Here is a 22,426-nt window from a genome sequence, read left to right as displayed (position 1 = left end):
AGATAGAACAAGTTCTATCTTTTTGCGGAACGGAAGCACGGAACGGAACCCCACAGAAGCACTCTGTAATGCTTCCGTTCCGTGGTGCCGTTCCTTCCGCACCGCATCTCCGGATTTGCGGACCCATTCAAGTGAATGGGTCCGCATCCACGATGCGGAATGCACACGGCTGGTGACCCATGTATTGCGGAACCGCCGTATGCGGGCTGCAATACAGCCACAGGGGGCACACGGTCGTGTGCAAGAGGCCTTAGGGTGTGCCTGGAACAAAAAACAGCCCATTACTTACCTAGCAGATCCTATGTCTCCGCTCTAGTTCTACCAGACAAGCTCTGCTGCAGCGGTGACATCACATTGACAACACGTGACCGCTGCAGTCAATTACTGGACTCAGTGGTGCCATTCGTGAGGCGAGCGATTGGCTGCAAAGCTCGTTGTCTTTGTAACTTCACTGCTGCAGCCGGGTCTACAGAGCTGGGAGATCCAGAGCGGAGGCATGGGAAATGTTTCATCGCACCTGTGGTTGTGCCCCAGGTTCTCCTGCAGAATACCAGTAGTTATGATCGGGGTCCAAAGTGGACTCTTTAAACTAAAACTACATTGCCTACAATTGTGCCACATATTCACTGTGGCTTATTGCTGCTACTTTCATCTGTCATATACATTAAAACATGAAATCCAGGTGGTTCATATGCTGTAAACGGAGAAGTAAAATGTGACTTTCATGTAGGTAATGAAGACATGGGATCTGTGGACAGGCCAGCTTATAGGCCAAGTACTAGCCACTCATGGCCACTCTTCGGTCACATGCATGGCACTGGACCCTGTTGGAAATAGGTACAGTGATTTTCTTAACCATTTAGCTACCTATAAAGAAATATGAGAAGGAATATGTCCTCTGTGTTACTGAAAAAGTGCACATGAAATAGACTTTTTGAATTAAGACTGAAGATATATATGAATTGATCATGGCAGGATACCATAAAGGAGCTGACCCACGAACAACATTTATCACCTAACCACAGTTCGCGTTCTGACCCCCATTCACTATGGGACTGTTAGAGCGATGTACTCGGCAGTCCCATGAAAGTGAATGGAGAGATGGTCTTGCATGTGCAGTGCAGCTCCATTCACATGGGGGTCCCAGCAGCCAGAACCCTAGTAAGCATACATGTATCACCTCTTCTGTGGATAGGTGGTAAATGTTCTTCATGGGACAACCTCTGTAAACTATGGGGGAGATTTATCAAACTGGTGTAAAGTACAACTGGCTTAGTCGCCCATAGCAACCAGTCAGCTTCCACCTTTCATTTTTCACAGCTTCTTTGGAAAATGAAAGGAGGAATCTGATTGGTTGCTATGGGCAACTACGGCAGTACTACTTTACACCAGTTTGAAAAATCTCCCCCTATATCTCAACCTTTGAGAAACGTCACACTAATACCAGGTACTGCTTTTCACCCTGTATTAGGGCACGTTCACATGAGGCAGATGTGTTGCTTACTGTACATTTTTGGAAGTGTTTGATTGCAGTAGTCTGTGGACTAGGAAACCTAGAGAAGAATAGCATGTGGCTCCTTACTTTGTTCTATGACTGTTTAGTCAATCCTTTATCTGTTGAATCAGAATTAATCAGTATTAATTAATATCATTAATATATAATTAATATTACAATAATACAGAATTAATCTGTAATTTTAAACCAAGGGAACCTTGGTGCCCTATTTTTATTGTGGTATGGGCCTTCCTTGCCTAAAAGGCCCCCTAATTTATCCTTGCCTTCTTCTATGGCTCATCCATCTTGCCTTCATCCACTGATCAGAATCTATGTAGTTTTGAGTCAAGGGAACTAGGGTGCCCTGTTTTGTTGAGTCACGGGGGACTTCACCACAATAAAGGTGCCCTGCGGTATGTCGGTGCCTGAACTCCTTTCAGATGTATGGATTACTTTTATGGTTGCAGCAATTACCGTACATAGCCCAGGCCGCAGTCACAGCTCTACAGACTGCTCATGTGCACATAACCATAGAAATGAATGGGTCAGTGTTCAGTCCGGGGGCTGATCATTGTAAAAATGGATTGTGTATTGAAGTCAATGGGGAAGCAGAAGAAACCTCTAGCAGTTTTAGAAGTGTTTTTGAAAACACTTCTGAATTATATCCGAACCTTGATAAGAAAAATGCTGCCAAAATCCTCTTCTAACTCCTCTTCCAAATGTTCAGCCAAAGCCTCTTCCAAATCCCCAACCAAAATGCTTGTAATACCCCTATAAATCTGCCATCAAATTAGAAATCTGCCACCAAAAATTTTCAGCTAGTAATCTGCTACTGATTTTCCTGCCGCAGGTTTTGCCGTGTGAACTTGGGCTATATTCACACGTCCGTTTCTGATGCCTTTCTGAGAAACAGACTTTAAAAAACGGTCCCCTTCAATTGTATTGGGGGCTGGTGAAAATGGACAGAATAGAACATGTTCTATTTTTTTACGTCCGTTATTCACTAGGTGTAAAAAAAAAAAAAAAAAAAAAAAAACAGCATTGTGAATAACCCCATAGACTACCATTGTTCTTAAAACGGACATGTGACTGCCGTTAAAAATACAGCCGTTACACATCCGTTTTTCACTGTCGTGTGAATGCTGCCTTAGGTCCCTTGCAGACGAGCGTGAGCGGAATAGGTCCGGATGCGTTGCGGATGCATTCAGTGAAAAATGTGCGATTTCGCAACCAAGTTTTGTATGCAATCGCGTTCAGTTGTTCAGTCTGTATCACGTAGGTGCAATGCGATTTAATGCGTTTTGCACGCACGTGATAAAAAAAACTGAAGGTTTACAAACCACATCTCTTAGCAACCATCCGCACTTGCTTTTCACGCAGCCCCATTCACTTCTATGGCGCCAGCGTTGCGTGAAAATCGCAGAATATAGAACATGCTGCGATTTTCAAGCAACACACAAGTGATGCGTGAAAACCAAAGCTCAAGTACACAGACCCATTGAAATGAATGGGTCCGGATTCAGTGCGGGCGCAATGCGTTCGCATCACGCATTGTACCAGCACAGAATACTCGCTCGTGTGAAAAGGGCCTTATTAGCCTTAAAGGGATTCTGTCACCAGGTTTCACCCCTGTCAGCTAAACATATGCTGATGTTCAGGGCCTCATCAGGATCCGTAGCTTTATTTTGCTAAAAAACAGGTTTTACTAACCTGTCACTCAAAGAAATAAGGTGCCCAAGGGGATGTCAAGGAATGCAAGGTGCCGGCCGCACCCACCGCCGTTCGTGCCCAGCGCCGCCTTTCCAGACTTCTGCACCGCCTCCTAATCCTCTGTGCCGCCTCTCGCTCTCCCTCTATCCCCCCTCCTGCTGCTGTAAGATCTCGCGCGTGCGCACAGGGCTCTGCCTGATGCGCCCGTGCGGACTTCTCGATATGGCTTCTTAAAGCGAAGTGCGCATGCGCCGGCACTTCGCTCAACCCAGGTATGACCTGCACTCTGGCGCTAGCCTCTTAGAGCCCTGTGCGCACGCGCGAGATCTTACAGCAGGAGGAGGGGGGAGGGAGGGAGAGCGAGAGGCGGCACAGAGGATTAGTAGGCGGCGCAGAAGTCTGGAAAGGCGGCGCTGGGCACGAACGGCGGTGGGTGCGGCCGGCACCTTGCATCCCTTGACATCCCCTTGGGCACCTTATTTCTTTGAGTGACAGGTTAGTAAAAGCTGTTTTTTAGCAAAATAAAGCTACGGATCACATTTAGAAGCCCACATTAGGAATCCTGATGAGGCCCTGAACATCAGCATATGTTTAGCTGACAGGGGTGAAACCTGGTGACAGAATCCCTTTAACTTAGAATGATCGTTTTCTTTTTGTGCAGTGGTGGTGTCGGCTATTTTTTATGTTTGATGAACTGAACACAAATGAAATGACAAAGATCGCTTGCATTTTCGGAAATAGGGGTCATCACATAAATAGTATGTTGTACGAAGATGTTAAAATAATGAAACCATACCAGTGCTTCTTACTCTACCTGCAGATATATATATATTGCAGTTTTGACTGACTAGGCAGCATGTCTTTACTCACTTCTGTTTTACGGCGTGCTTTGCTGTTGTGTTTGGATACATGAAGTTCTATTGTTCTTTGTGATATATATAATGCTTGCCAATCTTTAGCTGCTTTCATAGCATCATCACCTATGGCCGTTGACACATAATGTAACCTACAACCCGTAATTATGCACATGCTTGGTGGCAGGGGTAATTGGCAGACTTATCCTCCGCAGAACCGCTAACCGTCTCAAGCTCTTAATTCCTCATGGAGATAATTAGGAGTCGGTGTCATCAGTGCGTCTCCATTATCAGCAGTCTCAGGAGATGGAGAAACAATGACAGATGACTTACGCCCATGGGAAGGAGTGCGCTGGTAATACCAGTGTGGCCAGTTGGTATACTGAAGGATGACATGATGGTATATCATGTGGTTACCGCTGAGGAGAAGCCGTTCTAATCACAAGAGGGTTTATTCTTCCATATAAACTGAAGAGTATCCCAGGACGCTCCTAGGATTCAACCGCTTTAATCAAGCACTAATTGACCAGTAGCATCTAACTATTTCCTTCCATGGTCCAGACGCACAGATCTTAGTCCGTGCTGTCTCATTATACTGATTCCCTGTAATTTCAGTCTGTATATTGGCCACAGCACAAATTGTTTGGTAAATCAGTCATTATTATGGAGACTGTCTGTTTCAGCATTAAAGAACTTGACCGTAAAATGCTGCAGATCAGTGGCAAAATCTGCATGAGTTAGGCTACTTTAAGGCCTATTGCACACGGACGTTTTTTTTTCCCGTTTACTGGACGTTTTTTGCGTTCTGTATACGGTCCATATACGGAACCATTCATTTCAATGGGTCCGCAAAAAAACCGGAATGTACTCCGTATGCATTCCGTTTCCGTATTTCCGTTTTTCCGTTCCGTTTTAACATAGAACATGTCCTATTATTGCCCGCAAATCACAGTCCGTGGCTCCATTCAAGTCAATGGGTCCGCAAAAAAACGGAACGCATACGGAAATGCATCCGTATGTCTTCCGTTTCCGTTCCGTTTTTTGCTGAACCATCTATTGAAAATGTTATGCCCAGCCCAATTTTATCTATGTAATTACTGTATACTGTATATGCCATACGGAAAAACGGAACGAAAAAACGGTACAGAAACGGAAACACAACGGAAACAAAAAACGGAACAACGGATCCGTGAAAAACGGATCGCAAAACACTGAAAAAGCCATACGGTCGTGTGCAATAGGCCTAACACTGGCGTTTTGGCTTTCCGTTTGTGAGATCCGTTCAGGGCTCTCACAGGCGGTCCAAAACGGATCAGTTTTGTCCTTAATGCATTCTGAATGGGAAAGGATCCGCTCAGAATGCATCAGTTTGGCTCCGTTCCACCTCCATTCCGCTTTAGAGGTGAACACCAAAACGCTGCTTGCAGTGTTTTGGTGTCTGTCTAACGAAACTGAGCCAAACTGATCCGTCCTGACACACAATGTAAGTCAATGGGGACGGATCCGTTTTCACTGACACAATATGGCACAATAGAAAACGGCTTTGAAGTCCCAATAAAAGACAATGATGTGAGATGCTACTGACACCGTCTGCATTTATCCATATATTCTGGCCATTGGATCCAGGGCCATTGGTGAGGCTGTTGCATCTATAAGGATACATTAGCAAGGACCGAGTGGTGCTGCTTCTATATTTTTTTTGCTAACTGTAGGATAGGTGATTGATATCATCAATATCAGGTCGGTGGGGATCCAACTCCTGGCTCCCCCCCTCCCCTTCCCAATCAGCTGTTTATAAGGGCCGCAGGACTCGGAAAAGCACTGTGCTGTACATTGTATTGCGACTGTACTTGGTATTGCAACTCAATCCCACTTGAATGGGACTGAGCTGCACAGGGACATGACATCACAGGCCTAGGAAGAGGCATCAGCGTTAGGCTACATTCACACGTCCGTATTTTTCTACATCCCGATTTTCGGTCCGTTTTTTGCGGATCCGTTGTTCCTGAAAATGTTTCCGTATGTCATCCGTTTTTTGCGGATCCGCAAAAAACGGAAACATGTGAAAACTCAAATCCGACAGTATATTCTAACACAGAGGCGTTCCCATGGTGATGGGGACGCTTCTAGTTAGAATATACTGAGAACGGTGTCCATGACTGCCCCCTGCTGCCTGGCAGCACCCGATCTCTTACAGGGGGCTGTGATCCGCACCTCTTTCCCCCCCCCCCCCCCCCCATCATTGGTGGCAGCGGAGAGTACCGATCGGAGTCCCAGTTTAAATCGCTGGGGCTCCGATCGGTTACCATGGCAGCAAAGACGCTTTTGCAGTCTTGGCTGCCATGGTTACTTAGCAATAAATACAAGCATTATACTTACCTGCGACTGCGAGCTGCGATGTCTGACCGGCCGGGAGCTCCTCCTACTTGTAAGTGAAAGGTCTGTGCGGCGCATTGCTTTTAGCACAGACCTGTCACTTACAAGTAGGAGGAGCTCCCGGCCGGACACACATCGCAGCTCGCAGTCGCAGGTAAGTATAATGCTTGTTTTTATTGCTAAGTAACCATGGCAGCCAAGACTGCAATAGCGTCTTTGCTGCCATGGTAACCGATCGGAGCCCCAGCAATTTAAACTGGGACTCCGATCGGTACTCTCCGCTGCCACCAATGATGGGGGGGGTGGGGGGGAGAGGTGAGGCCGCACTGGGCACATTTATTAATACTGGGAATCCGCACTGGCCACCAATGATGGGGGGGGGGGGGGGGGAGAGGTGAGGCCGCACTAGGCACATTTATTAATACTGGGAATCCGCACTGCCACCAATGATGGGAGGGGGGGGGGGAGAGGTGAGGCCGCACTGGGCACATTTATTAATACTGGGAATCCGCACTGCCACCAATGATGGGGGGGGGGGGGGGGGAGAGGTGAGGCCGCACTGGGCACATTTATTAATACTGGGAATCCGCACTGCCACCGATGATGGGGGGGGGGAGAGGTGAGGCCGCACTGGGCACATTTAATACTGGGGAGGGAGGGGGGTCTGCCCCCTGCTGCCTGGCAGCACCCGATCTCTTATAGGGGGCTATGATATGCACAATTAACCCCTCAGGCGCAGCACCTGAGGGGTTAATTGTGCAGATCACAGCCCCCTGTAAGAGATCGGGTGCTGCCAGGCAGCAGGGGGCAGTCATGTACACCGTTCTCAGTATATTCTAACTAGAAGCGTCCCCATAACCATGGGAACGCCTCTGTGTTAGAATATACTGTCGGATCTGAGTTTTTCACGAAGTGAAAAATCAGATCTGTAGAAAACTTACTGGGAATCCGCACTGGCCACCAATGAATATAGAGGGAGGGGGGCACATTTAATACTGGGGAGGAAGCCTAATTTCCAGGAACGGAATCCGCATAAAACGGATGACATACGTAATGACATACGAATGTCTTCCGTTTTTTGCGGATCCATTGACTTTGTATTGGTCCAGGATCCGATTTTTCAGGACAAGAATAGGACATGTTTTATATTTAAACGGACATGTGGAAAGGAACAACGGAAACGGACAGCACAATGTTTTTTTCCAGGACCCATTGAAAATGAATGGGTCCAGATCTGGTCCTGATCTGTTCCTGAAAAAACGGAACAGATCAGGAAAGAAAAAATGGACGTGTGAATGGACCCTTAATCTGAGTGCCGTGGCTTCTAGAAACTGCTGGTAAATGGGGATGCCAGGCGTTCGACCCACACCAATCAGATATCGATGGTCTACCCTAAGAATAGGTCACCCATTTTGAAGTCCCATCGAAACCCCTTTAACGACCCAGGACGAGAATGCTCATCCTAAATGGCCGGTACTTTGTGCCCCAGGACAAGCATTCTAGTCCTGCGGTCCTTCCTCCCCACCATGTGCGCTGCTGCGATCAGCAGCACGGATCCAGCTGTTACTGACAGCCAGATCCGTGCTGCATCCCCCAGCATCGGTGATAACGCCGTTACCGGTGGATTAACCCCTCATATGCCGCAGTCATCGCTGACCGCGGCATATGGGAGGTTTGCGCTCCCTCTCCTTAGCCATCGGGTCCCGCATTGCGGTGGCGGGGACCCGATGGTTGCCATGGCAGCCCCAATGCCTTACACAGGCATCGGGGGCCTGCCAGCTACGGAAGCCCAGGAGATCCAGCCTGAGGGCTGGGTTTCCTAAGCAACTATCAGCATCTTACTGTGTAAGATGCTGACAATTCAATTCAGTACAATACAGAATGTATTGTACTGAATTGAAACAGGCATCAAACACTGAAAAGGTGAAGTCCCACAGTGGGACAAATATAAAAAGTAAAAAAAAGTGAAAAAAATAAGTGTTTTTTATAATAATAAAATTAAAACTTTCAAGTAAAAAAAAAAGTGTCCTTTTCCCAAAATAAAGTTAAAAAAATAGGGAAAAAAAGAAAAATAGACATATTAAGTATCACTGCGTCCGTATCGACCGGCGAACAATATCACATGTCCTAACCCCTCAGATGAACACCGTAAAAAAAAAAATATATAAACTGTGCTAAAAAAAATAATAATTTGTCACCGTACAACACTAAAAGTGCAACACCAAGCGATCAAAAAGACGTATGTCCCCCAAAATGGTACCAATCTAACCGTCACCTCATCCCACAAAAAATTAGCCCCTACCTAAGACAATCACCCAAAAAATAAAAAAAAACTATGGCTCAGACTATGGAGACACTAAAACATGTTTTCTTTTGCTTCAAAAATGCTTTTATTCTGTTAAATGTAAAAAAAAGAAAACAAGTAGACATATTAGGTATCGCCGTGTCCGTAACTACCTGCTGTATAAAAATAACACATGACCTCATACCGCAAAAATGATACCCTACCTAAGACAATCGCCCAAAAATTTAAAAAAAACTATGGCTCCTTCTATGGAGACACTAAAACATGATTTTTTTTTTGTGTTTCAAAAATGATTATTGTGTAAAACTTAAATAAATAAAATAAATCATACATATTAGGTATTGCCATGTCCGTAACGATCGGCTCTATAAAAATATCACATGACCTAACCCCTCAGATGAACACCGTAAAAAAAAAAAAACTGCGTCAAAAAAGCCTTTTTTTTAACCTTACATCACAAAAAGTGTAATACCAAGCGATAAAAAAATCATATGCACCCTAAAATAGTACCAATCAAACCGTCATCTCATCCCGCAAAAAATTTGATCTTACTTAAGACAATCGCATAAAAAATAAAAAATCTAGGGCTCTCAGAATATGGAGACACTAAAACATGATTTTTTTAAAATAAAAAAAATGCTGTTATTGTGTAAAACTTAAATAAATAAATAAAAGTATACATATTAGGTATCGCCGCATCCGTAAGAACCTGCTATATAAAAATATCACATGACCTAACCCATCAGGTGAACACCGTAAAAAAATAAAAAGTGTGTCAAAAAAGCAATTTTTTGTCACCTTACATTACAAAAAGTGTAATACCAAGCGATCAAAAAGTCACACGCACCCTAAAATAGTACCAATCAAACCATCTCGTACCGAAAAAAATTACACCCTATATAAAACCCTAAAAAAAACTATGGCTTTCAGAATATGGAGACACTAAAAAAAGAATTTTTTTCAAAAATGCTTTATTATGTCAAATTAAAACAAACAACCAAAAAAATGTGGTATTTTTGCGTCCTTAACCCCTGAAGGACTTATGACGTACCGGTACGGCATGTTTCCCGAGTCCTTAAAGAGGACCTTTCACCGATTCTTACCCTATGAACTAACTATACAGATATGTAGAGCGGCGCCCGGGGATCTCACTTCACTTACTATTATCCCCGGGCGCCGCTCCGTTCTCCTGCTATGCCCTCCGGTATCTCCGCTCACTAAGTTATAGTAGGCGGAGATACCAGTCCCTAAGTTATGGTAGGCGGAGTCTGCCCTAGCGCTGGCCAATCGCAGCGCAGAGCTCACAGCCTGGGAGGTTATTTTCTCCCAGGCTGTGAGCTCTGCAATGCGATTGGCCAACGCTAGGGCAGACTCCGCCTACCATAACTTAGGGAACGGAGATACCGGAGGGCATAGCAGGAGAACGGAGCGGCGCCCGGGGATAATAGTAAGTGCAGAGATACCCGGGCGCCGCTCCACATGTCTGTATACTTAGTTCATAGGGTAAGAATCGGTGAAAGGTCCTCTTTAACCACCTCCGGACCGCCTAACGCAGGATCGCGTTCCGGAGGTGGCAGCGCTGCGCAGAGTCACGCATATACGCGTCATCTCGCGAGACGCGAGATTTCGCTCAAAGCCGGCCCGCGCATGCGCATCGCGGGCCGGCAAAATTAAAAGAAGTATTTCGTCACCAGCCTGCCAGCAACGATCATTGGCTGGCAGGCTGGCGATTTTCAAAAAATCCAATCCAAAGTCATATAACAGATCATATTAGTAAATATGATCTGTTATATGGCTTGTCTGCTCCTGTGCTGGTCCTTTTCGTCGGTTGGATCCAGCACAGGAGCAGACTGAACTGTGAGTACACCAACACTACACCTTAGCCCCAGATCACCCACCTGCACCCCAATTAACCCTTTGATCACCCCTTTGATCGCCCCTGTCAATCACTAGTGAAAGGAAAAAAAGTGATCAGTGGAAACTGTCACTTTTTTTTTTTCACTGGTATTGGCTGTTAGGTTTTAGGGATAGTTTAGGCCCCTTGGTTAGGTAGTTAGCGTCAGTTAGCGCCCACCCCACCGCAGTCACTTTTATTCGCTGTTTAGCGTATCGCTAATCAGCATTTGTACTTTTATAGTATCTGTAAGTGATCAAAACTGATCACGGTCAGATCTATAATAGTATTAGTGTCACCTTAGCTCGCCCTCCACCCAAAACGCAGTGTTTGCCCGATCAGGCCTGATCGGTCGCCCACACGTGCGTTCACCCACGCCCGCCCCACCGCAGTGACAAAAAATATATATTTTTTGATCAGTGCACATTCATTTTACACGCACTGCGGCGATAAAAAAATCTGTTTTGATATTTTTTATCAACCGCAGCAGCCTCCGGTACTTTGCTAGCCTCCCCTTTGTAAGACAGGTTTGCTTTTTTTCTTGGGTAGTCTCAGGGAATACCCCCTAAATTTAGTAGTCCAAAATGTCAAACAGGGGGTATTCTTCTGAAGAGGCCTACAGGATTCTGACCCAGTCGGATGAGGAGTGGGAACCCTCATCTGACGAATCTAGCGGGTCAGAATATGAACCTGTGGAAAGCAGTGGCTCTCTGACCCAAAGTTCGGACGAGGAGGTGGAGGTCCCTGGCAGCACCAGGCGTACCCGGCCCCATGTCGCTAGACCACAGGTTACGCAGGATCCGCTTCAAGAGCAGCAGAGTGGGGCTGTCGCTGCCGGATCACGTGGTGAGGCATACACCAGCAGCGCAGCCCTTCCTGGACCTAGTACCAGCACTGCCGTACAACCTGGTGAAGTAGCGAGCACCAGAAGGGCAGTTGAAGCTGGTACGGTGGCACGTGCAATAGTTACCCCGTCGCAGCCACCGCACAGACAGGCCCGTAGAGCCCCTAGAGTCCCTGAGGTGCTGGCAAATCCTGATTGGCAGTCACCAACTTCAGCGGCACCAGTAGTTCCCCCTTTCACCGCCCAGTCTGGAGTTCGGGTTGAGACGGCTCAAATCGGTTCGGCCCTGAGATTTTTTGAGCTGTTCTTGACTGCGGAGCTCTTGGACTTAGTCGTGGCAGAGACCAACCAGTATGCCACACAATTTATAACCGCAAACCCGGGAAGCTATTATGCCCAGCCTTTCCGGTGGAAACCAGTCCAAGTTTCCGAACTTAAAATTTTTTTGGGCCTTCTCCTCAACATGGGCCTGACAAAAAAGCATGAATTGCGGTCATATTGGTCAACGCACCCAATTCATCACATGCCCATATTCTCTGCTGCTATGTCCAGGACACGATTTGAGACCATCCTCCGTTTTCTGCATTTTAGCGACAACACCACCTCCCGTCCCAGAGGCCACCCTGCTTTTGACCGGCTCCACAAAATTCGGCCCCTCATAGACCATTTCAACCTGAAATTTGCAGATTTGTATACCCCTGAGCAAAACATCTGCGTAGACGAGTCCCTAATACATTTTACCGGGCGCCTTGGCTTCAAACAATACATCCCAAGCAAGCGTGCCCGGTATGGGGTCAAATTGTATAAGCTCTGTGAAAGGGCCACAGGCTATACCCACAAATTTCGGATCTATGAGGGAAAAGATCAGACCCTGGAGCCGGTCGGTTGCCCTGACTACCTGGGGAGCAGTGGGAAGACAGTCTGGGACTTGGTGTCACCCTTATTCGGCAAGGGGTACCATCTTTATGTGGACAATTTCTACACAAGTGTGGCCCTCTTTAGGCATTTGTTTCTAGAACGGATTTGCGCCTGTGGCACCGCGCGAACTAGTCGCGTGGGCTTCCCCCAACGGCTTGTAACCACCCGTCTTGCAAGGGGGCAGAGGGCTGCCTTGTGTAACGAAGAACTGCTCGCGGTGAAATGGAGAGACAAGCGTGACGTTTACATGCTCTCCTCCATTCACGCAGACACGACAATCCAAATTGAGCGAGCAACCCGTGTCATTGAAAAGCCCCTCTGTGTCCACGACTATAATGCGCTCATGGGAGGGGTGGACTTCAATGACCAGATGTTGTCTCCGTATTTAGTTTCCCGCAGAACCAGACGCTGGTATAAGAAGGTGTCTGTATATTTGATTCAATTGGCGCTGTACAATAGTTTTGTTCTCTACAGTAAGGCTGGGAGAACAGGATCCTTCCTCAAATTCCAGGAAGAGATCATCGAGAACCTCCTTTACCCAGGAGGTTCCGTGGCCCCATCCACCAGTGTAGTTAGCCGTCTACACGAGCGACATTTCCCCAGTGTCGTTCCTGGTACCTCAACCCAACCGTCACCCCGAAAAAGATGTCGTGTCTGTAGCAGGAGTGGAATAAGGCGTGACACCCGCTATTTCTGTCCTGACTGTGCTGACCACCCTGCCCTATGCTATGGAGAGTGTTTCCGGAAGTACCACACACAGGTACACCTAGCATAGGGATCACATCTCACCAGGACAGGCACACAGGGCTATTAGGGCCCATTCACTCACAGCTGCTGCAAACCTCTCCTTTCACCTGGGATAAAGTGCATAACGTACTTCGCCACATCTTTGGGCGATTTGCGCTTTGCACATTGTCCCATGGGGAAGGAGAGGTTTGTTCTATAAAGGTAAAAAAAACTAAACAAAAAAAAAAATACCGGTAAGTAAAAAAGTTCAGTTAAAAAAGTTTAAAAAAAGTTCTGTTCAACAGTTAATAAATTTATTGCGTTGCGGCCTGGTTTTTTCTTTTTTGTTTTGTTTTTTTTACCTTTCAGGTGGACCAACCGATCGACTAGCTGCAGCACTGATGTGCATTCGGACAGAAGCATTGCGCTGCTGTCAGATTACACGCAAGTCGGTGTATGCGGCGCTGCAAGACAAGATTTCTCCTCTGCAGTAAAAGATACGTTTGCCGAGGCATATGAGCTGAGGAGGTGGCGGTGTTCATATACTTTGGCAAACACTTTGTATATATATAGAAAAAAAATCCCGGCAATGATTTATTCATCCACATCGATTGATGTGAATGGAGAAATCTGGTTTGCCAGGGCATACGAGCTAAGTGGGCATGGATGTTGGGCGGAGCTCCTATGTCCTGGCAGACGCCTTTCCCCTCCTTTTTCTTTTTTTGGCAGAGATTTTTTCATCCACATTGATCGATGCGAATGAAGAAATCTGTGCCGTTCATTTTTTTCTTTCAGCCCAGCGGCTGAACGGAAAAAAAAAATCTCATTACCTGTATGTTCAATATAAGGAGAATAGCAGAAACTCCTAATGCTGGCCATACATGTAATGACTGCGGAGAGCCTCAAATGCCAGGGCAGTACAAACACCCCACAAATAACACCATTTTGGAAAGAAGACACCCCAAGGTATTCGCTGAGGGGCATATTGAGTCCATGAAAGATTGAAATTTTTGTCCCAAGTTAGCGGAAAGGGAGACTTTGTGAGAAAAAAATTAAAAAAATCAATTTCCGCTAACTTGTGCCAAAAATTTTTTTTTTCTATGAACTCGCCATGCCCCTCATTGAATACCTTGGGGTGTCTTCTTTCCAAAATGGGGTCACATGTGGGGTATTTATACTGCCCTGGCATTTTAGGGGCCCCAAAGCGTGAGAAGAAGTCTGGCATCCAAATGTCTAAAAATGCCCTCCTAAAAGGAATTTGGGCCCCTTTGCCCACCTAGGCTGCAAAAAAGTGTCACACATGTGGTATCTCCGTATTCAGTAGAAGTTGGTGAATGTGTTTTGGGGTGTCATTTTACATATACCCATGCTGGGTGAGATAAATATCTTGGTCAAATGCCAACTTTGTATAAAAAAATGGGAAAAGTTGTCTTTTGCCAAGATATTTCTCTCACCCAGCATGGGTATATGTAAAATGACACCCCAAAACACATTCCCCAACTTCTCCCGAGTACGGCGATACCAGATGTGTGACACTTTTTTGCAGCCTAGGTGGGCAAAGGGGCCCACATTCCAAAGAGCACCTTTCGGATTTCACAGGTCATTTACCTACTTACCACACATTAGGGCCCCTGGAAAATGCCAGGGCAGTATAACTACCCCACAAGTGACCCTATTTTGGAAAGAAGACACCCCAAGGTATTCCGTGAGGGGCATGGCGAGTTCCTAGAATTTTTTATTTTTTGTCACAAGTTAGTGGAAAATGATGATTTTTTTTTTTTTTTTTTTTCATACAAAGTCTCATATTCCACTAACTTGTGACAAAAAATAAAAACTTCCAAGAACTCGCCATGCCCATCAGCGAATACCTTGGGGTCTCTTCTTTCCAAAATGGGGTCACTTGTGGGGTAGTTATACTGCCCTGGCATTCTAGGGGCCCAAATGTGTGGTAAGGAGTTTGAAATCAAATTCTGTAAAAAATGCCGAGTGAAATCCGAAAGGTGCTCTTTGGAATATGGGCCCCTTTGCCCACCTAGGCTGCAAAAAAGTGTCACACATCTGGTATCTCCGTATTCAGTAGAAGTTGGGGAATGTGTTTTGGGGTGTCTTTTTACATATACCCATGCTGGGTGAGATAAATATCTTGGTCAAATGCCAACTTTGTATAAATAAATGGGAAAAGTTGTCTTTTGCCAAGATATTTCTCTCACCCAGCATGGGTATATGTAAAAAGACACCCCAAAACACATTCCTCAACTTCTACTGAATACGGAGATACCAGATGTGTGACACTTTTTTGCAGCCTAGGTGGGCAAAGGGGCCCATATTCCAAAGAGCACCTTTCAGATTTCACTCGTCATTTTTTACAGAATTTGATTTCAAACTCCTTACCACACATTTGGGCCCCTAGAATGCCAGGGCAGTATAACTACCCCACAAGTGACCCCATTTTGGAAAGAAGAGACCCCAAGGTATTCGCTGATGGGCATGGCGAGTTCATGGAAGTTTTTATTTTTTGTCACAAGTTAGTGGAATATGAGACTTTGTATGAAAAAAATAAAATAAAAAAATAAATCATCATTTTCCACTAACTTGTGACAAAAAATAAAAAATTCTAGGAACTCGCCATGCCCCTCACGGAATACCTTGGGGTGTCTTCTTTCCAAAATGGGGTCACTTGTGGGGTAGTTATACTGCCCTGGCATTCTAGGGGCCCAAATGTGTGGTAAGGAGTTTAAAATCAAATTCTGTAAAAAATGACGAGTGAAATCCGAAAGGTGCACTTTGGAATATGGGCCCCTTTGCCCACCTAGGCTGCAAAAAAGTGTCACACATCTGGTATCTCCGTATTCAGTAGAAGTTGGGGAATGTGTTTTGGGGTGTCATTTTACATATACCCATGCTGGGTGAGAGAAATATCTTCGCAAAAGACAACTTTTCCCATTTTTTTATACAAAGTTGGCATTTGACCAAGATATTTATCTCACCCAGCATGGGTATATGTAAAAAGACACCCCAAAACACATTCCCCAACTTCTACTGAATACGGAGATACCAGATGTGTGACACTTTTTTGCAGCCTAGGTGGGCAAAGGGGCCCATATTCCAAAGAGCACCTTTCGGATTTCACTCGTCATTTTTTACAGAATTTGATTTCAAACTCCTTACCACAGATTTGGGCCCCTAGAATGCCAGGGCAGTATAACTACCCCACAAGTGACCCCATTATGGAAAGAAGAGACCCCAAGGTATTCGCTGATGGGCATAGTGAGTTCATAGAACTTTTTATTTTTTGTCACAAGTTAGTGGAATATGAGACTTTGTAAAAAAAAAAAAAAATCATCATTTTCCGCTAACTTGTGACAAAAAATAAAAAGTTCTGTGAACTCACTATGCCCATCAGCGAATACCTTAGGGTGTGTACTTTCCGAAATGGGGTCATTTGTGGGGTATTTGTACTGTCTGGGCATTGTAGAACCTCAGGAAACATGACAGGTGCTCAGAAAGTCAGAGCTGCTTCAAAAAGCGGAAATTCACATTTTTGTACCATAGTTTGAAACGCTATAACTTTTACCCAAACCATTTTTTTTTTACCCAAACATTTTTTTTTTATCAAAGACATGTAGAAAAATAAATTTAGAGCAAAATTTATATATGGATGTAGTTTTTTTTGCAAAATTTTACAACTGAAAGTGAAAAATGTCATTTTTTTGCAAAAAAATCGTTAAATTTTGATTAATAACAAAAAAAGTAAAAATGTCAGCAGCAATGAAATACCACCAAATGAAAGCTCTATTAGTGAGAAGAAAAGAAGGTAAAATTCATTTGGGTGGTAAGTTGCATGACCGAGCAATAAATGGTCAAAGTAGTGTAGGTCAGAAGTGTAAAAAGTGGCCTGGTCTTTCAGGGTGTTTAAGCACTGGGGGCTGAAGTGGTTAAGGACCCATGACGTACCGGTACGTCATAACTTTAAAACTAGCTTGCGGCGTGGCAGGGGTTAATAGGAACAGGATGTCCGCTGAAATCATTCAGCGGGCATTCTGTCACAACGCCGGGGGGGTCATGTGACACCCCCCCCCCCCCCCCCCCCCCCCCGTATCGGCGATCATCGCAAACCGCAGGTCAATTCAGACCTGCGGTTTGCGGTTTTACCTTATCCGGCGGGCGGCGGTAGGGGGGACCCGATGGCATGGAAGGCAGCGCGATGCCTTCCTGTGACGTGCCTGTGAGATCCAGCCCCCTGGATCTCGCAGGCCGGAAGCTGTATGAGTAAGGGTACATTCACACTTGCGGCAGGACGGATCCGACACGGCGGTGCACGGCGACAGCCGCCGGACTAAAAAGTCGGACATGCAGGACTTTTAGTCCGGTGGCCTTTTGCCGTGCACCGCCGTGCTGCGCCGGAGCTCCGCCCCCGTCCCCATTATAGTCAATGGGGACAGAGCGGTGGTCCGGCGGCACGGCGAAATAGCGGAAGGATGGATCCGACATGGTGAACAGCCTGTCGGATCCGTCCTGCCGCAAGTGTGAAAGTAGCCTAATACACACAGTATTACTTATACAGCCAATGCATTCCAATACAGAAGTATTGGAATGCATTGTAAAGGGGATTAGACCCCCAAAAGTTCAAGTCCCAAAGTGGGACAAAAAAAAAGTGAAAAAAAAGTGAAAAAAATAAAGTTTCCCCCCAAAAAATTAAGTTTCAAGTAAAAAAAAAAAAAAAAAAGTAATTTTCCCCAAATAAAGAAAAGAAAAATTGGTAAAAAATAGGGGAAAAACAAAAGTATACATATTAGGTATCGCCGTGTCCGTATCGACCGGCTCTATAAACATATCACATGACCTAACCCCTCAGATGAACACCGTAAAAAATAAAAACTGTGCTAAATAAACAATTTTTTTGTCACCTTACATCACAAAAAGTACAACAACAAGCGATCAAAAAGGTGTTTGCCCACCAAAATAGTACCAATCTAACCGTCACCTCATCCCGCAAAAAATGAGCCCCTACCTGAAACAATCGCCCAAAAAATAAAAAAAAACTATGGCTCAGAATATGGAGACACTAAAACATCATTTTTTTTGTTTTAAAAAAGCTGTTATTGTGTAAAACTTACATAAATAAAAAAAAAAGTATACATATTAGGTATCGCCGCATCCGTATCGACCGGCTCTAAAAAATTAAAAATAAAAACTGTGCTAAATAAACCATTTTTTGTCACCTTACATCACAAAAACTGTAATAGCAAGCGATCAAAAAGTCACACGCACCCCAAAATAGTGCCAATAAAACAGTCATCTCTTCCCGCAAAAATCATACCCTACCCAAGGTAATCGCCCAAAAACTGAACAAATTATGGCTGTCAGATAATGGAAACACTAAAACATGATTTTTTTTGCTTCAAAAATGAAATCATTGTGTAAAACTTACATAAATAAAAAGAAAGTATACATATTAGGTATCGCAGCGTCCGTAATAACTTGCTCTATAAAAATATCACATGACCTAACCCCTCAGGTGAATACCGTAATAAAATAAAAATGGTGTAAAAAAAGCCATTTTTTGTCACCTTTCATTGCAAAAAGTGTAATAGCAAGCGATCAAAAAGTCACACGTACCCCAAAATAGTGCCAATTAAACCTTCATCTCATCCCGCAAAAATCATACCCTACCCAAGGTAATCGCCCAAAAACTGAAAAAATTATGGCTCTCAGACTATGGAAACACTAAAACATGATTTTTGTGTGTAAAACTTACATAAATAAAAAAAAGTATACATATTAGGTATCGCAGCGTCCGTGACAACCTGGTCTATAAAAATATCACATGATCTAACCTGTCAGATGAATTTTGTAAATAACAAAAAATAAAAACTGTGCCAAAACAGCTATTTCTTGTTACCTTGCCTCACAAAAAGTGTAATATAGAGCAACCAAAAATCATATGTACCCTAAACTAGTACCAACAATACTGCCACCCTATCCCCTAGTTTCTAAAATGGGGTCACTTTTTTGGAGTTTTTACTCTAGGGGTGCATCAGGGGGGCTTCAAATAGGACATGGTGTAAAAAAAAACAGTCCAGCAAAACCTGCCTTCCAAAAACCGTATGGCATTCCTTTCCTTCTGCGCCCTGCCGTGTGCCCGTACAGCGGTTTACGACCACATATGGGGTGTTTCTGTAAACTACAGAATCAGGGCCATAAATATTTAGTTTGGTTTGGCTGTTAACCCTTGCTTTGTAACTGGAAAAAAATTATTAAAATGGAAAATCTGCCAAAAAAGTGAAACTTTGAAATTGTATCTCTATTTTCCATTAATTCTTGTGGAACACCTAAAGGGTTAACGACGTTTGTAAAATCAGTTTTGAATACCTTGAGGGGTGTAGTTTTTTAGATGGGGTCACTTTTATGGAGTTTCTACTCTAGGGGTGCATCAGGGGGGCTTCAAATGGGACATAGTGTCAAACCAGTCCAGCAAAACCTGCCTTCCAAAAACCGTATGGCATTCCTTTCCTTCTGGGTTTTTGAAAATTTCTGAAAAATTTCAAGATTTGCTTCTAAACTTCTAAGCCTTGTAACATCCCCAAAAAATAAAATATCATTCCCAAAATGATCCAAACATGAAGTAGACATATGGGGAATGTAAAGTAATAACTATTTTTGGAGGTATTACTATGTATTATAGAAGTAGAGAAATTGAAACTTGAAATTTGCTATTTTTTACAAATTTTGGGTAAATTTGGTATTTTTTTATAAATAAAAATTAATTATTTTGACTTCATTTTACCAGTGTCATGAAGTACAATATGTGACGGAAAAAACAATCTCAGAATGGCCTGGATAAGTCAAAACGTTTTAAAGTTATCAGCACTTAAAGTGACACTGGTCAGATTTGCAAAAAATGGCCAAGTCCTTAAGGTGAAATAGGGCTGAGTCCTTAAGGGGTTAACAACCTGCTCTATAAAAATAGCAAAGGATTTTTACCTCACAAAAAGTGTAATATAGAGCAACCAAAAATCATATGTACCCTAAAATTGTACCAACAAAACTGCCACCTAACCCATAGTTTTCAAAATGGGGTCCTTTTTTTGGAGTTTGTACTCTAGGGGTGCATCAGGGGGTCTTCAAATGTGACATGGCAGCTTAAAATTATACCAGTGAAATCTTCTTTCCAAAAACCATATGGCGTTCCTTTCCTTCTGCACCCTGCCGTGTGCCCGTAAAGCAGTTTACAACTACATATGGGGTGTTTCTATAAACTACAGAATCAGGGCAATAAATATTGAGTTTTGTTTGGCTGTTAACGCTTGATTTGTTAGTGGAAAAAAAATTCATTAAAATGGAAAATCTGCCAAAAAAGTGAAATTCAGAAATTTCATCTCCATTTTCCATTAATTCTTGAGGAACACCTAAAGGGTTAACAAAGTTTGTAAAATCAGTTTTGAATACCTTGAGGGGTGCAGTTTCTAAAATTGGGTCATTTTGGTTGGTTTCTATTATGTAAGCTATCCAAACATGTAAATGTAAATTATCCAAACATGAAGTAGACTTATAGGGAATGTAAAGTACTAACTATTTTTGGAGTTATTACTCTCTTTTATAAAAGTAGAAAAATAGAAATTTGCTAATTTTTCCCAATTATTGGTCAATTTGGTATTTTTTTTATAAATAAAAATGATTTTTTTTTACTTAAGTTTTACCACTGTCATGAAGTGCAATATGTGACGAGAAAACAATCTCAGAATGGCCTGGATAAGTATCACCACATAAAGTGACACATGTCAGATTTGCTAAAAATGGCCTGGTCCTTAAGGTGAAAAATGGCAGGGTCCTGAAGGTGTTAAATAGATGTAATAATCTGCAGCCTCTCACAATTTTCTAGTGATAAAAACAGAATCTATCCAGTTTACAGAATGCATAATTTATGTGATCTGATTATTTTCCATGTCTTGCCTTTATTACATATCTGTGTATTTCCAGACTAGTATCAGGTGGTAAAGATGGAAGTGTAAAGCTGTGGGACTACAACTCCAATTTTCTCACCCCTACAAGGGCACTTATACAGGACAGCACAGGTTGGTTGCTGGAGAATATTAACATGTCACTAACTACACACTTGTCAATGACTGTTTCTTTCTATTCCCTAGCAGGCGGCTCTAGAGGTGGAATCAGTGACCTCATATATGCACAACACAACCACAATCGGTATGTATTGATGCATCGGCACACATTCTTTGTCCTGTGTGTAAATGAACTAACTATCACATTGTATTCCATTTAAAGGTATATAGTATCTGTTTCCTATGACGGGCAAATCAGAATATTTCCGGTAAGTTAGAATAAATCCTGAGCTGTACACATTACTCATTCTTAGCATATAGACGAGCGTATTTGCAATGCGTATATAGTCCGGATTTTATGTACCAGAATCCGCTGCTAATGTTAATGAATAGAGCTATTCACATGGGCGTCAGTATTTGAAATCCGCAGCATGTCCGAGTTTTGTGCAGATTTCCAAATACACACATTACAGCCTGTGCAGTGCATAAATCAGGAAGGAAGAAATACACATGAAAATCCTGATAAAATCCTGAACAATCCTGATGTTATATCATCAGGATCCTGAGCCAGAATACTGACGGATCTCAATATGTTTGTCTAAAAGCGGCTATAGTCCAGATATCTTATCTAAATATATAGTAATAAAGTAAACTCGTTTTGTATTCGGGATTTAAAAAAAAAACATGGCAGCTTTCTTCTAGAAGCTGTATAGTCTGGCTCAGGACTGCATTTGAGCTGCAATGCCAGGCACAACCTGTTTACAGGTGTGGCACTGTTTTTGGAAGAAGGCAGCCATGATCATCTAATGCTGTACAATACAAACTCTTTGAAGTGTTCAGTTATAGGCTGTCTGGTTAAGAAAACACATTCTCAAATACTTTTCCTGTTCAGGACCCACATCCATTAGCCAGAGAGAAAACAACAAAAAGTCACTTGCTCTGGAGGATCAGACATGATCCATCAGTTTCAGTAAAATACATCAATAAGTGCTGCTGAGGATTCATAAAATCTGTCTGGCTTCTTCCCCGTTGTGTTTCCAGGGTTGCCAGCAGATGGTTCTCATGTCTATATACTGTATAATGTGCACTTGTCAAGTTGTAACTGGGTTCTTGTCCAAAGTTTGCACTTTGGCTAGCTCTGTCATTCGGAAGAACTTCCCCAAGTCTCCTTTTATTTTACTTTTAGGTCATAATCCCTCTGGCTGGCATACCCAACAGCATATCCTTGCCCAATACTTTTGCAG

At 43.7% G+C, this 22,426-nt stretch overlaps 1 protein-coding gene across 1 annotated transcript in view; it reads left to right on the top strand.

Moving 5' to 3' along the window:
• LOC120990987 (WD repeat-containing protein 49-like) overlaps positions 1-22,426 on the top strand; it is an 80,840-nt gene that overhangs the window by 35,039 nt on the left and 23,375 nt on the right. Inside the window, exons 14-17 of the mRNA XM_040419879.1 lie at positions 731-837; positions 21,103-21,197; positions 21,270-21,327; positions 21,406-21,451. Of these exons, the coding sequence (XP_040275813.1) occupies positions 731-837; positions 21,103-21,197; positions 21,270-21,327; positions 21,406-21,451 (306 nt within the window). The remainder of the gene's footprint in view (positions 1-730; positions 838-21,102; positions 21,198-21,269; positions 21,328-21,405; positions 21,452-22,426) is intronic.

This window comes from Bufo bufo, chromosome 2 (genome assembly GCF_905171765.1).
Source record: "Bufo bufo chromosome 2, aBufBuf1.1, whole genome shotgun sequence".
NCBI lineage: Eukaryota > Metazoa > Chordata > Amphibia > Anura > Bufonidae > Bufo > Bufo bufo.
This window is presented reverse-complemented; position numbering and strand designations above follow the sequence as displayed.